At 49.2% G+C, this 15,418-nt stretch overlaps 1 protein-coding gene across 1 annotated transcript in view; it reads left to right on the forward strand.

The window, feature by feature from the left end:
- The window catches only part of SMYD2 (SET and MYND domain containing 2), a 76,125-nt gene that overhangs the window by 15,578 nt on the left and 45,129 nt on the right, over positions 1-15,418 (forward strand). Inside the window, exon 2 of the mRNA XM_063919080.1 lies at positions 1,761-1,824. Coding sequence (XP_063775150.1) covers positions 1,761-1,824 — 64 coding nt within the window. The remainder of the gene's footprint in view (positions 1-1,760; positions 1,825-15,418) is intronic.

Here is a 15,418-nt window from a genome sequence, read left to right on the forward strand (position 1 = left end):
ATTCTACAACATTCAATTAATTTGCACTTGTCTGTGCTGACACGGCGAATCGTGGGAGTATTAGCAGTCAGCGAGGGCGGGCACGAGGGCGGCTGAGGATATAGGGAAGGGATCAGGGGCAGGGCGAGTTTCTCACAGCGAATGGTGGTATATTCTCCATATTCTCCACCGCAAAGGGACTCGCTGCAGAATATGAAACAAGGGGTGGTATACCGGCGCCGGGATCCTGACCGCCCGCATGCCGGCAGTGGGGCAAACGCAAAAGAGCCCCTTGCGGGCTCGCTGTGGGCATGGTAGCGCTACGCGTGCCACGCTGTTTATTCTCCCTCCAGGGGTGCCATGGACACCCCAAGAGGGAAAATAGGTGTCGGTATCCCGGCGTCAGTATGCAGAGCGCCGGGATCCCGACAGCTGGATAACGAATGTCTCCCTTTAAGCCTTAGCTGACGGATCTCCAGGGACTGTCTGGTTTCATCACATCCCATATCCTGAAAATAAGTTTTAATTTGCAATTTTGTTCAGAGAGCGATTTTACCCTCCTCACTCTCCGAAGAGCGGTTTCACTCTGATGTATAACTGTAAAGTCGCGCTTCTGTAGATGGCGTTATGGCGGAGAGCCGCCCGGGTCTGGTATCGGAGGATACATTTCTGTTGCCTCCTGTGAATCTGGCAGTGCGGGTCGGGATGTCCACAATATTGCAGTTTCTTTAAGTTTTGTTTATGCGGGATTGTGTATAAAATATGGGGGTAAGTGCATGCGACGTGCAGCTGCCATAAGCCGGCTCTGCGTGCTGCTGATCTGAGCGCATCGCGCGTTAGTTGCAGCTTTGCATATACAGACAGCTCAAACTTTCTTAGTGAATGCAATTTGCAGACGACACTGCGCCAGTCCCGGAGCCTGCATTAGAGGCGGCGTGCATTTACTCTGATATATATTCCGAGTACATATATATTGCATAACTTATCCGACCGTTAATAAAATTATAAAAACGTGTCTGAAGATGGAATCCATTGTCTGCTGAGGCCGTGCTACCAAGGAGCCTTGCGGGTTTCCTCATTCTGTGATTACTCTGTGATTTCCGCGGCAGCTTAATAAGTGAGACCTAATCTCTTCCAAGGATATGGCAGTGTGTAGCGGTATAGGCCTCCGTATCCGCTCCTTATTCTGGCAGCTGAACCCCTTTTTGTACTTTCTCCTTGTACTCATGGGTGTTATGTTTTTTGTTGTAATGGTCTGTAAATCTATATTTGCTACCATGGAGTTCACTGGTACCCCTGATCGACGGGTGTGGACCCCTATTATAATGCAGGCCCTTTAGGGCTTCAGCGTAATGCACTTGATCTGTTCTGCAACTGAAACCAGCGGAATTTCCTGTCCTGGGAACCTGTAATCTTTATACTGACGTGAGATGGTTTGTACGTGCTACACAGAGATGTCAGACATAAACCAGACCGTGCAGCGTTATCGTGTGCGTCCTTTGGCCATAGTACAGCTACTGATAATACTGAGATCTTGCACATAACAAGCTCGTGCTATGAGAACTTGTATACAGAAATACATGTGCATTAAAAGGTAAAACTGTAGATATTATAGACACTGAGCAAACCATGTTGGACTGCAGGGGGGCAAATATATTTATTATGTTTCCGTGCAGGGTACGTACTGGCTGCTTTTACATGTAGCCCACACATGCCGGACAGCTTAATTTATCCATATGCTTATATCCCATCATTAGTTGTCCTTATTTTCTTCTCTTAAGGAAAGAAGGTCTCTCGAAATGTGGCAAATGCAAACTGGCCTTCTACTGCAACGTGGACTGTCAGGTGAGACTTCATGGCATAGAGTCAGTAGTGAGATGCACGGAGGTAGTAAGATGACGTAGAGACAGTGGTGAGATGCACAGAGGTAATAAGATGGCGTAGCGGCAGTAGTGTGATGCACAGAGGTAGTAAGATGGCGTAGCGGCAGTAGTGTGATGCACGGATGCAGTGAGATGGTGTAGAGGCAGTAGTGTGATGCACAGAGGTAGTAAGATGGTGTATGTAGCGGCAGTAGTGTGATGCACAGAGGTAGTGAGATGGTGTAGAGGCAGTAGTGTGATGCACAGAGGTAGTAAGATGGCGTAGCGGCAGTAGTGTGATGCATGGATGGTGTAGAGGCAGTAGTGTGATGCACATATGTAGTGAGATGTGTAGAGGCAGTAGTGTGATGCATGGATCTAGTGAGATGGTGTAGAGGCAGTAGTGTGACGCACATATGTAGTGAGATGGTGTAGAGGCAGTAGTGTGACGCACATATGTAGTGAGATGGTGTAGAGGCAGTAGTGTGACGCACATATGTAGTGAGATGGTGTAGAGGCAGTAGTGTGACGCACATATGTAGTGAGATAGTGTAGAGGCAGTAGTGTGATGCACAGAGGTTAAAAGATGGCGTAGCGGCAGTAGTGTGATGCACATGTGTAGTGAGATGGTGTAGAGGCAGTAGTGTGATGCACAGAGGTAGTAAGATGGTGTATGTAGCGGCAGTAGTGTGATGCACAGAGGTAGTAAGATGGTGTAGCGGCAGTAGTGTGATGCACATATGTTGTGAGATGGTGTAGAGGCAGTAGTGTGATGCACAGAGGTAATAAGATGGCGAAGCGGCAGTAGAGTGATGCACAGGTAGTAAGATGGCGTAGCGGCAGTAGTGTGATGCATGGATGGCGTAGAGTCAGTAGTGTGATGCACATATGTAGTGAGATGGTGTAGAGTCAATAGTGTGATGCATGGATCTAGTGAGATGGTGTACAGGCAGTAGTGTGACGCACATATGTAGTGAGATGGTGTAGAGGCAGTAGTGTGACGCACATATGTAGTGAGATGGTGTAGAGGCAGTAGTGTGACGCACATATGTAGTGAGATGGTGTAGAGGCAGTAGTGTGATGCACAGAGGTAGTGAGATGGTGTAGAGGCAGTAGTGTGATGCACATATGTAGTGAGATGGTGTAGAGTCAGTAGTGTGATGCATGGATGTAGTGAGATGGTGTAGAGGCAATAGTGTGATGCACAGAGGTAGTAAGATGACGTAGCGGCTGTAGTGTGATGCACAGAGGTAGTAATATGGCGTAGCGGCAGTAGTGTGATGCACGGAGGTAGTGAGATGGTGTAGAGGCAGTAGTGTGATGCACAGAGGTTAAAAGATGGCGTAGCGGCAGTAGTGTGATGCACATGTGTAGTGAGATGGTGTAGAGGCAGTAGTGTGATGCACAGAGGTAGTAAGATGGTGTATGTAGCGGCAGTAGTGTGATGCACAGAGGTAGTAAGATGGTGTAGCGGCAGTAGTGTGATGCACATATGTTGTGAGATGGTGTAGAGGCAGTAGTGTGATGCACATATGTAGTGAGATGGTGTATGTAGCGGCAGTAGTGTGATGCACAGAGGTAGTAAGATGGTGTATGTAGCGGCAGTAGTGTGATGCACAGAGGTAGTAAGATGGTGTAGCGGCAGTAGTGTGATGCACATATGTTGTGAGATGGTGTAGAGGCAGTAGTGTGATGCACAGAGGTAGTAAGATGGTGTATGTAGCGGCAGTAGTGTGATGCACAGAGGTAGTAAGATGGCGTAGCGGCAGTAGTGTGATGCACATATGTAGTAAGATGGTGTAGCGGCAGTAGTGTGATGCACATATGTAGTGAGATGGTGTAGAGGCAGTAGTGTGATGCACAGAGGTTAAAAGATGGCGTAGCGGCAGTAGTGTGATGCACAGATGGTAAGATGACGTAGCGGCAGTAGTGTGATGCACATGTGTAGTGAGATGGTGTAGAGGCAGTAGTGTGATGCACAGAGGTAGTAAGATGGTGTATGTGGCGGCAGTAGTGTGATGCACAGAGGTAGTAAGATGGTGTAGCGGCAGTAGTGTGATGCACATATGTTGTGAGATGGTGTAGAGGCAGTAGTGTGATGCACATATGTAGTGAGATGGTGTAGAGGCAGTAGTGTGATGCACAGAGGTAATAAGATGGCGTAGCGGCAGTAGTGTGATGCACAGGTAGTAAGATGGCGTAGCGGCAGTAGTGTGATGCATGGATGGCGTAGAGTCAGTAGTGTGATGCACATATGTAGTGAGATGGTGTAGAGTCAATAGTGTGATGCATGGATCTAGTGAGATGGTGTAGAGGCAGTAGTGTGATGCACAGAGGTAGTAAGATGACGTAGCGGCAGTAGTGTGATGCACATGTGTAGTGAGATGGTGTAGAGGCAGTAGTGTGATGCACAGAGGTAGTAAGATGGTGTATGTAGCGGCAGTAGTGTGATGCACAGAGGTAGTAAGATGGCGTAGCGGCAGTAGTGTGATGCACATATGTAGTAAGATGGTGTAGCGGCAGTAGTGTGATGCACATATGTAGTGAGATGGTGTAGAGGCAGTAGTGTGATGCACAGAGGTTAAAAGATGGCGTAGCGGCAGTAGTGTGATGCACAGATAGATGACGTAGCGGCAGTAGTGTGATGCACATGTGTAGTGAGATGGTGTAGAGGCAGTAGTGTGATGCACAGAGGTAGTAAGATGGTGTATGTGGCGGCAGTAGTGTGATGCACAGAGGTAGTAAGATGGTGTAGCGGCAGTAGTGTGATGCACATATGTTGTGAGATGGTGTAGAGGCAGTAGTGTGATGCACATATGTAGTGAGATGGTGTAGAGGCAGTAGTGTGATGCACAGAGGTAATAAGATGGCGTAGCGGCAGTAGTGTGATGCACAGGTAGTAAGATGGCGTAGCGGCAGTAGTGTGATGCATGGATGGCGTAGAGTCAGTAGTGTGATGCACATATGTAGTGAGATGGTGTAGAGTCAATAGTGTGATGCATGGATGTAGTGAGATGGTGTAGAGGCAGTAGTGTGATGCACAGAGGTAGTAAGATGACGTAGCGGCAGTAGTGTGATGCACATGTGTAGTGAGATGGTGTAGAGGCAGTAGTGTGATGTACAGAGGTAGTAAGATGGTGTATGTAGCGGCAGTAGTGTGATGCACAGAGGTAGTAAGATGACGTAGCGGCAGTAGTGTGATGCACAGAGGTAGTGAGATGGTGTGGAGGCAGTAGTGTGATGCACAGAGGTAGTGAGATGGTGTAGAGGCAGTAGTGTGATGCACAGAGGTAGTAAGATGACGTAGAGGCAGTAGTGAGATGCACAGAGGTAATAAGATGGCGTAGCGGCAGTAGTGTGATGCACGGATGTAGTGAGATGGTGTAGTGGCAGTAGTGTGATGCACAGAGGTAATAAGATGGCATAGCGGCAGTAGTGTGATGCACGGATGTAGTGAGATGGTGTAGCGGCAGTAGTGTGATGCACAGAGGTAATAAAATAGCGTAGCGGCAGTAGTGTGATGCACAGAGGTAGTAAGATTGAGTAGCAGCAGTAGTGTGATGCACAGAGGTAGTAAGAGGGCGTAGCGGCAGTAGTGTGATGCACATATGTAGTGAGATGGTATAGCGGCAGTAGTGTGATGCATGGATGTAGTGAGATGCACAGAGGTAGTAAGATGGCGTAGCAGCAGTAGTGTGATGCACAGAGGTAGTAAGAGGGCGTAGCGGCAGTAGTGTGATGGGCGGATGTAGTAGAGTCAATAGTGTGATGCACGGATGTAGTGAGATGGTGTAGAGGCAGTAGTGTGATGCACAGAGATAGTAAGATGGCGTAACGTCAGTAGTGTGATGCACAGAGGTAATAAGATGGCGTAGCGGCAGTAGTGTGATGCACATATGTAGTGAGATGGTGTAGAGGCAGTAGTGTGATGCACAGAGGTAGTAAAATGGCGTAGCGGCAGTAGTGTGATGCACAGAGGTAGTGAGATGGTGTAGCGGCAGTAGTGAGATGGCGTAGCGGCAGTAGTGTGATGCACAGATGTAGTGAGATGGCGTACTGGCAGTAGTGTGATGCACGGATGTAATAGAGTCAGTAGTGTGATGCACGGAGGTAGTGAGATGGTGTAGCGGCAGTAGTGTGATGCACGGAGGTAGTGAGATGGTGTAGCGGCAGTAGTGTGATGCACGGAGGTAGTGAGATGGTGTAGCGGCAGTAGTGTGATGCACAGATGTAGTAAGATGGTGTAGAGGTAGTAGTGTGATGCACATATGTAGTGAGATGGTGTAGAGGCAGTAGTGTGATGCACAGAGGTAGCGAGATGGTGTAGCGGCAGTAGTGTGATGCACATATGTAGTGAGATGGCATAGCGGCAGTAGTGTGATGCACAGATGTAGTAAGATGGTGTAGAGGTAGTAGTGTGATGCACATATGTAGTGAGATGGTGTAGAGGCAGTAGTGTGATGCACAGAGGTAGTGAGATGGTGTAGCGGCAGTAGTGTGATGCACATATGTAGTGAGATGGCGTAGCGGCAGTAGTGTGATGCACAGATGTAGTGAGATGGCGTACTGGCAGTAAAGTGATGCACGGATGTAATAGAGTCAGTAGTGTGATGCACGGAGGTAGTGAGATGGTGTAGCGGCAGTAGTGTGATGCACAGAGGTAGTAAGATGGCATAGCGGCAGTAGTGTGATGCACAGAGGTAGTAAGATGGCATAGCGGCAGTAGTGTGATGCACAGAGGTAGTAAGATGGCATAGCGGCAGTAGTGTGATGCACAGATGTAGTGAGATGGCGTACTGGCAGTAAAGTGATGCACGGATGTAATAGAGTCAGTAGTGTGATGCACGGAGGTAGTGAGATGGTGTAGCGGCAGTAGTGTGATGCACAGAGGTAGTAAGATGGCATAGCGGCAGTAGTGTGATGCACAGAGGTAGTAAGATGGCATAGCGGCAGTAGTGTGATGCACAGAGGTAGTAAGATGGCATAGCGGCAGTAGTGTGATGCACAGAGGTAGTAAGATGGTGTAGAGGCAGTAGTGTGATGCACATATGTAGTAAGATGGCATAGCGGCAGTAGTGTGATGCACAGAGGTAGTAAGATGGTGTAGAGGCTAGTGTTCACTCTAGGAGTGAAAAGGGGCAGGGCGCCGGACTCCGGGGCACATTTGCGCGCGCGTGGCGAAGCCGTGCGCGTGCCCGAAACGGGGCGCGGCTACGCCGACGTCATTTTAGGGGGGGGTGCGGCCCACAGACGTTACTATAGAGAGCGTCTGTGGCCGGCGACGTCACTGTTGAGGGCGTGCCCAGCACCTCCGCCGGTGCTGGGCTTGCCCCAGCTCTCTCCCAATGCGTGAATGGATGCCGCGCGCATGTGCACGGTATCTATACACGCCATGAGGGCAGGAAGCGGGCGGCTGTTCTAGCAGGGCGCCGCAAAAGGGGCAGGGCGGGTTTTGCCTGCTAAAAAACGGGCAGGGCGCGGCGCCCTTCTAAAACAGCCTAAAGTGAACACTATAGAGGCAGTAGTTTGATGCACAGAGGTAGTGAGATGGCATAGCGGCAGTAGTGTGATGCACATATGTAGTGAGATGGTGTAGAGGCAGTAGTTTGATGCACAGAGGTAGTAAGATGGCGTAGCGGCAGTAGTGTGATGCACAGAGGTAGTAAGGTGGCATAGCAGCAGTAGTGTGATGCACATGTAGTGAGATGGTGTAGCGGCAGTAGTGTGATGCATGGATGTAGTGAGATGGTGTAGAGGCAGTAGTGTGATGCACAGAGGTAGTGAGATGACGTAGAGTCAGTAGTGTGATGCACAGAGGTAGTGAGATGACGTAGCGGCAGTAGTGTGATGCACAGAGGTAGTGAGATGGCGTAGCGGCAGTATTGAGAGGCACGGAGGTAGTGAGATGGCATAGAGGCAGTAGTGTGATGCACAGAGGTAGTAAGATGGCGTAGCAGCAGTAGTGAGAGGCACAGAGGTAGTAAGATGGCGTAGCAGCAGTAGTGTGATGCACATATGTAGTGAGATGGTGTAGAGGCAGTCGTGTGATGCACAGAGGTAGTGAGATGGCATAGAGGCAGTAGTGTGATGCACAGAGGTAGTAAGATGGCGTAGCAGCAGTAGTGAGAGGCACAGAGGTAGTGAGATGGCATAGAGGCATGAGTGAGATGCACAGAGGTAGTGAGATGGCGTAGAGGCAGTAGTGTGATGCACAGAGGTAGTAAGATGGCGTAGCAGCAGTAGTGAGAGGCACAGAGGTAGTGAGATGGAGTAGAGGCATGAGTGAGATGCACAGAGGTAGTGAGATGGAGTAGAGGCAGTAGTGTGATGCACGGAGGTAGTAAGATGGCGTAGCAGCAGTAGTGAGAGGCACAGAGGTAGTGAGATGGCGTAGCGGCAGTAGTGTGATGCACAGAGGTAGTAAGATGGCGTAGCAGCAGTAGTGAGAGGCACAGAGGTAGTGAGATGGAGTAGAGGCATGAGTGAGATGCACAGAGGTAGTGAGATGGAGTAGAGGCAGTAGTGTGATGCACGGAGGTAGTAAGATGGCGTAGCAGCAGTAGTGAGAGGCACAGAGGTAGTAAGATGGCGTAGCTGCAGTAGTGTGATGCACAGAGGTAGTGAGATGGCATAGAGGTAGTAGTGTGATGCACAGAGGTAGTAAGATGGCGTAGCAGCATGAGTGTGATGCACAGAGGTAGTAAGATGGCGTAGCAGCATGAGTGTGATGCACAGAGGTAGTAAGATGGCGTAGCAGCATGAGTGTGATGCACAGAGGTAGTGAGATGGCGTAGAGGCATGAGTGAGATGCACAGAGGTAGTGAGATGGCGTAGAGGCAGTAGTGTGATGCACAGAGGTAGTAAGATGGCGTAGCAGCAGTAGTGAGAGGCACAGAGGTAGTGAGATGGAGTAGAGGCATGAGTGAGATGGCATAGAGGCAGTAGTATGATGCACAGAGGTAGTAAGATGGCGTAGCAGCAGTAGTGAGAGGCACAGAGGTAGTAAGATGGCGTAGAGGCAGTAGTGTGATGTACAGAGGTAGTAAGATGGCGTAGCAGCAGTAGTGAGAGGCACAGAGGTAGTGAGATGGCGTAGAGGCATGAGTGAGATACGTATGATAGACTGATGCAGTTGAGAACAGAGCACAGAGGGAATGGAGAGAGACCGGGAAGAAGGCGACTGGAGAGAAGAAGTAGTGAGTGAGAGGGAAGGTATGGTGGAATGATGCAGATAACTTACGGAAAGCATAAGCACTACTAACAGAAGTTGTACCAGCGATCACAGTTGTAGAGTACAATAATGTCGCTATGCAAAAATATGTTGTTACATTTGTTAATTAGTTGTTTTGGCACATTGACATTCTCTTATGTGTCTACTGTGATTTTATGTGGTTGTTCTTGTGATGTCACTTACCTCTCACTCCTCCACCATCACTGCGCCGCTGGTTCATCCGCCGTTCTCTCCACATACATACATTTCCCCCTCATTCCCTTTCTTCCTCCTATAGTACATACCATTAATCCTCATATTGTGGTCCTCCACCCGGGTCATAGACTTGGTACTCCGAGCCCTTACCTGCCTCCCTTTTCTAGCCCCATACATGATCACTTTATCTCCAACTCCTTCAACTGCCTTCCTCTCACTGGAACCTGGTTACCGCATCCCACATCGGATGTCCAGGCGACTCCAAGATGGTGGACTGGGGTCCTTATCTTTCTTGCATCTTCTTCTGGATACTACCCTCTGAACCATCTCTCTCTTCCTTTTAGGTCCATTCTATTTCACTCTTCCACCCTGTCCACCTATGGTTGTCTGTCCTCCACCTTCCCCTTGGACTCGCGTCCCTAGATAACGATGCCACATGGCAACCCCACTTTTGCTTCGCTGACCTCCCTCCCCTCATCCCATGTGTCTAGTGACATCTTTCTCTTGTGGTCTCACATAATCGACCCCTTTCCTTCCCCACTCCATGGGTGTGGTTCATAGGGTCGACAGTGTCTAGGTCGACCACTATTGGTTGACAGGTCAAAAGGTCAACATGAGGTTTTAATTTCTCATACGTCCTAGAGGATGCTGGGCTCCACTTCATGACCATGGGGTATAGATGGTTCCGCAGGAGCCATGGGCACTCTTAAGACTTTTCAATGGGTGTGAACTGGCTCCTCCCTCTATGCCCCTCCTCCAGACCTCAGTTTTAGAAATGTGCCCAGGCAGACTGGATGCACACTGAGGAGCTCTACTGAGTTTCTCTGAAAAGACTTATGTTAGGTTTTTTATTTTCAGGGAGATCTGCTGGCATCAGACTCCCTGCTTCGTGGGACTGAGGGGGCAGAAGTAGGAACCAACTTCCTGAAGAGTTTCGTGGCTCTGCTTCTGGCTGACAGGACACCATTAGCTCCTGAAGGGTACTGAACGCTAGCCGTGTCTAGATGCTCACTCCCACAGCACGCCGTCACCCCCCTCACAGAGCCAGAAGTCAGAAGACAGGTGAGTGTAAGAAGACAGATCTTCAATCAAATAAAGTACCGCGTGGCTGGCGGGAGTGCAGCGCGCCATTGCTGCCCACACATACACAGGCACTGCAGGGTGCAGGGCGCTGGGGGTAGGGGGGGCGCCCTGGGCAGCAAATAACCTTGTAAACTGGATAAAAGGGGGCATAAGATGCCAAGGCACAGCCCTACCCCCGCCAGTATAAATATTATGTGAAAAATCTCTGAGAAGAAACGCGCCATTGCAGGGGCGGAGCTTCCTCCTCAGGCAGCCAGCACACTGTTCAACGCCATTTTCTCTCATTCACAGACTGCAGCGAAAACGCTGGTCCTCCTCCACTTCTGAACAAGTATCAGGGTGACAAAGGGGGGGCCTGGGTGCTTAATCATATTGTTCATAATATAATAGCGCTTAAAGGTTTCTGTGTACGGAGTACGCGACACAGGGATTTTGTCTCTGTACAAAGTATGCGGCACGGGGATTTTTTCTTTGGCGCTGGGCTGTGAACTGGCTGCTCCTAAACTGTGTCCCTCTGACAGATTTTACTGTGGGTCTGTCCCCTATAAGTCCCAGTGTGTCTGTGAGAGTGTGTTGTACACATGTGTGACATGTCTGAGGCAGGGAGTTCCTCCCCGGAGGAAGGCATTTTAGGGACACAGAGTTGTAATGTGGTGGTGCTGCCGGCACACCAAGAGCCTGCATGGGTGAAAGAAATACGTGATAGTATGCATCATATCAATAGGAGATTAGATAAGTCTGAATCTCATGCTGAGTGCTGGAGAAAATCTGTGTAGGATGTGATTTTTCAGGGCCCTGTTCTTCCATCCGCAGGCGACCCCTCTGGGTCACATAAGAGACTGTTTGCGAATATTGTGAATACTGATACTGACACGGACACAGATTCTTGTGTCGACAGTAGTGACTCCAGAGAAATAGATCATAAATTGGCAAAAAATATACAATATATGATTGTGGCTATAAGGGAAGTTCTGGAAGCCACAGAAGCCACTCCTGTACCTCAAGAGAACGCTTATTTCTATAAAGAAAAGAAATCCAAGGTCACTTTCCCTCCTTCCCACGAGCTAAATACTCTCTTTGAAGGGATGTGGGTGAATCCCGAAAATAAATTTCGTATTCCCAAGAGAATTCAGATAGCTTATCCTTTCCCGGTGGAGGACAGGAAAAAATGGGAATCACCCCCTGTGTTAGACAGTGCACTGTCCAGGTTGACAAAGAAGGTAATTCTCCCTGCACCTGGCACGGCTTCACTAAAAGAGCCGGCAGACCGAAAGATAGAAACTACATTGAAATCCATTTATGTTGCTCAGGCCCACTAATGCTTGCGCGTGGGTGAGTCGCGCTACTGAAAAATAGTCAGAAAGCGTATCATCAGAAATGGACACAGTTGATAAAGAGATACTCCTTAAGTTAGGGAATATCAAAGACGCTGCCGCATACATGCTAGAAGCGATTAAAGATATTGGACTCTTGAGTTCACAAGCCGCTACCATGGCAGTATCGGCTCGGCGGGCGTTGTGGATTCGCCAATGGAACACGGATGCAGATTCCAAAAGAAATATGGAGGCTCTCCCATATAAAGGTGAGCCCTTATTTGGTGATGGACTGGATGCGTTAGTCTCGGCAGCTACCGCAGGTAACTCGTCATTTTTGCCCTCTGCACCTGCACCGGCAAAAAAGACCTATCACCCACATATGCAGTCCTTTCGGCCCAATAAATACAAAAAAGCAAGAGATTCCCCCTTCTTTGCAGGAAGGGGAAAGGGAAAAGTCCACAGCAGCTTCAGGTTCCCAGGAGCAGAAGTCTACCCCTACTTCTGCCAAATCTTCAGCATGACGCTGGGGCTCCCTTGCGGGAGGCCGCTTGGGTGGGGGCACGTCTCAAACTGTTCAGCCGAGGTTGAATTCTGTCTGGCCTGGATCCCTGGGTGTTGCAAATAGTATCCCAGGGGTACAAGCTGGAGTTTCAAGACTTTCCCCCATGCCGATTTTTCAAATCGACTTTGTCAGCTTCTCTTCTGGAAAGGGAAGCAGTAACAGCGGCAATCCAAAATTATGTCAGGATCAGGTCATAGTCCTGGTACCTTTGTCACAACAAGGGGAGGGGATTTATTCAAGCCTTTTTGTAGTTCCGAAGCCGGACGGCTCGGTCAGACCGATCCTAAACCTAAAAAATCTGAATCTCTACCTGAAATGATTCAAGTTCAAAATGGAATCACTGAGGGCAGTGATTTCCAGTCTGGAGGATGGGGGACTACATGGTGTCTGTAGACATAAAGGATGCTTACCTGCATGTTCCCATTTATCCTCCTCACAGGCTTATCGAAGATTTGCGGTTCAGTATTGCTATTACCAATTCCAAACGTTACCTTTTGGTCTCTCCACGGCGCCGAGGGTATTCACCAAGGTGATGGCGGAGATGATGGTTCTCCTGCGTCAAAAAGGAGTCAATGTAATTCCTTATCTAGACGATCTCCTGATAAAGGCGAGATCCAGGGAGCAGTTGTTACAAAACATCACACTCTCCCTATCGATACTTCAACAACACGGATCATAAATTATCCAAAGTCACAGTTGGAACCGACGACAAGATTGTCTTTTCTCGGGATGATTCTGGACACAGAAGTTCAGAGAGTTTTTCTTCCGGTGGAAAAGGCTCTGGAAATCCAGAAAATGGTAAAACAAATATTGAAACCATCAAGTGTGTCGATCCATCAGTGCATTCAGTTGTTGGGGAAGATGGTGGCGGCCTACGAGGCCATACAGTTTGGCAGGTTCCATGCCAGAGTATTCCAGTGGGACGTGTTGGACAAGTGGTCGGGATCCCACCTTCACATGCACCGGAAGATAATCCTGTCGTCAAAAGCCAGGATTTCGCTCCTGTGGTGGCTACACAGTTCTCGCCTACTAGAGGGACGCAGGTTCGGGATTCAGGACTGGCTCCTGGTAATCACGGATGCAAGTCTCCGAGGCTGGGGAGCTGTCACTCAGGGAGAAAGCTTCCAGGGAAAATGGTCAAGTCAGGAAGCCTGCCTTCACATAAACTTGCTGGAATTGAGAGCCATTTACAACGGCCTTCAACAAGCGGTACATCTTCTTCAACATCATCCCGTGCAGATCCAGTCGGACAATGTAACAGCAGTCGCGTACATAAACAGGCAGGGCGGAACAAAAAGCAGAGGGGCAATGGCAGAGGTGACAAAGATCCTCCTCTGGGCAGAAAGACATGTAAAGGCTCTGTCGGCAATTTTCATTCTGGGAGTAGACAACTGGGAAGCAGACTTCCTCAGCAGACACGATCTCCATCCAGGAGAGTGGGGCCTACACCAAGAAGTCTTCACAGAGGTGACAAGTCTTTGGGGAGTTCCTCAAGTAGACATGATGGCATCTTGTCTCAACAAGAAGCTTCAGAAATATTGTTCCAGGTGGAGAGACCCTCAAGCAATAGCAGTGGATGCGCTGGTGGCCCAGTGGATGTTCCGGTCGGTGTATGTCTTCCCTCCACTTACGCTGATCACAAAAGTGCTCAGAATCATAAGAAGAACAAGAGTTCGAGCAATCTTCATTGCCCCAGACTGGCCAAGGAGGGCTTGGTACCCAGATCTTCAGGAGTTGCTCATAGAAGATCCTCGGCCTCTTCCTCTTCGCGAGGACCTGCTGCAGCAGAGGCCGTGCGTGTATCAAGACTTACCGCGGCTACGTTTGACGGCATGGCTGTTGAGCACCGGATCCTAGCCCGTAAGGGTATTCCCAAGGAAGTCCTCCCCACCCTTATTCAGGCAAGGAAAGGTGTAACGTCGAAACATTACCACCGTATTTGGAGAAAATATATGTCTTGGTGTGAATCCAAGAAGGCTCCTACGGAAGAGTTTGAGTTGGGACGTTTTCTCCATTTTCTGCAGGCTGGTGTGGGGGCGGGCCTCCGATTGGGGTCAATCAAGGTCCAGATTTTGGCCTTGTCAGTGTTCTTCCAAAAACAATAGGCCTCTCTTCCAGAGGTTCAGACCTTCGTGAAAGGGGTTCTGCACATCCAGCCTCCATTTGTGCCTCCAGTGGCACCGTGGGTCCTTAACGTGGTGTTGCAGTTCCTTCAATCAGATTGGTTTGAGCCTCTACAAGAGATAGAGTTGAAGTTTCTCACTTGGAAAGTGGTGATGCTTTTGGCATTGGCATCCGCGCGGCTGGTGTCTGAATTGGGGGCCTTGTCTTCCATGAAGACAGGGCAGAGTTGAGGACTCGTCAACATTTTCTTCCGAAGGTGGTTTCATCTTTCCACATAAACCAACCTATTGTGGTGCCAGTAGTTACTGACACGTTCACTGAGTCAAAGTCCCTAGATGTGGTTAGGGCTTTGAAAATTTATGTCACTAGAACAGCTCGAATACGGAAAACAGAGTCTTTGTTTGTCCTGTATGCTCCCAACGAGATTGGGTGTCCTGCTTCCAAGCAGAGTATTGCGTGTTGGATCAGAAGTGCGATTCAGCATGCTCATACTACGGCTGGATTGCCGTTACCGACGTCAGTGAAGGCCCATTCCACTAGGAAGGTGGGCTCATCCTGGGCGGCTGCCCCGGGGGGTCTTGGCATTGCAACTTTGCCGAGCAGCTACTTGGTCGGGGTCAAACACATTTGCAAAATTCTACAAGTTTGACACCTTGGCCGAGGAAGACCTCAAGTTCTATCAATCGGTGCTGCAGGGTCATCCGCACTCTCCCGCCCGTACTTGAGCTTTGGTATAAACCCCATGGTCATGAAGTGGACCCCAGCATCCTCTAGGATGTATGAGAAAACAGGATTTTAATACCTACCGGTAAATCCTTTTCTCCTAGTCCGTAGAGGATGCTGGGCACCCGACCCAGTGCGTACTTTACCTGCAGTTTTTGTTATTCGAGTTACACAAGTTGTGTTATATTAGTTTCAGCATGTTGTAATTGGTTCATGCCTGTTGGCGTGTGTCTTATGTTGAATGCCATGTTGTGCGGCATGGTTGAGGTGTGAGCTGGTATGTATCTCACCACTAGTTTAATGTAAATCCTTTCCTCGAAATGTCCGTCTCCCTGGGCACAGT

The sequence above is a fragment of the Pseudophryne corroboree genome, chromosome 4 (genome assembly GCF_028390025.1).
Source record: "Pseudophryne corroboree isolate aPseCor3 chromosome 4, aPseCor3.hap2, whole genome shotgun sequence".
Classification (NCBI taxonomy): Eukaryota; Metazoa; Chordata; class Amphibia; order Anura; family Myobatrachidae; genus Pseudophryne; species Pseudophryne corroboree.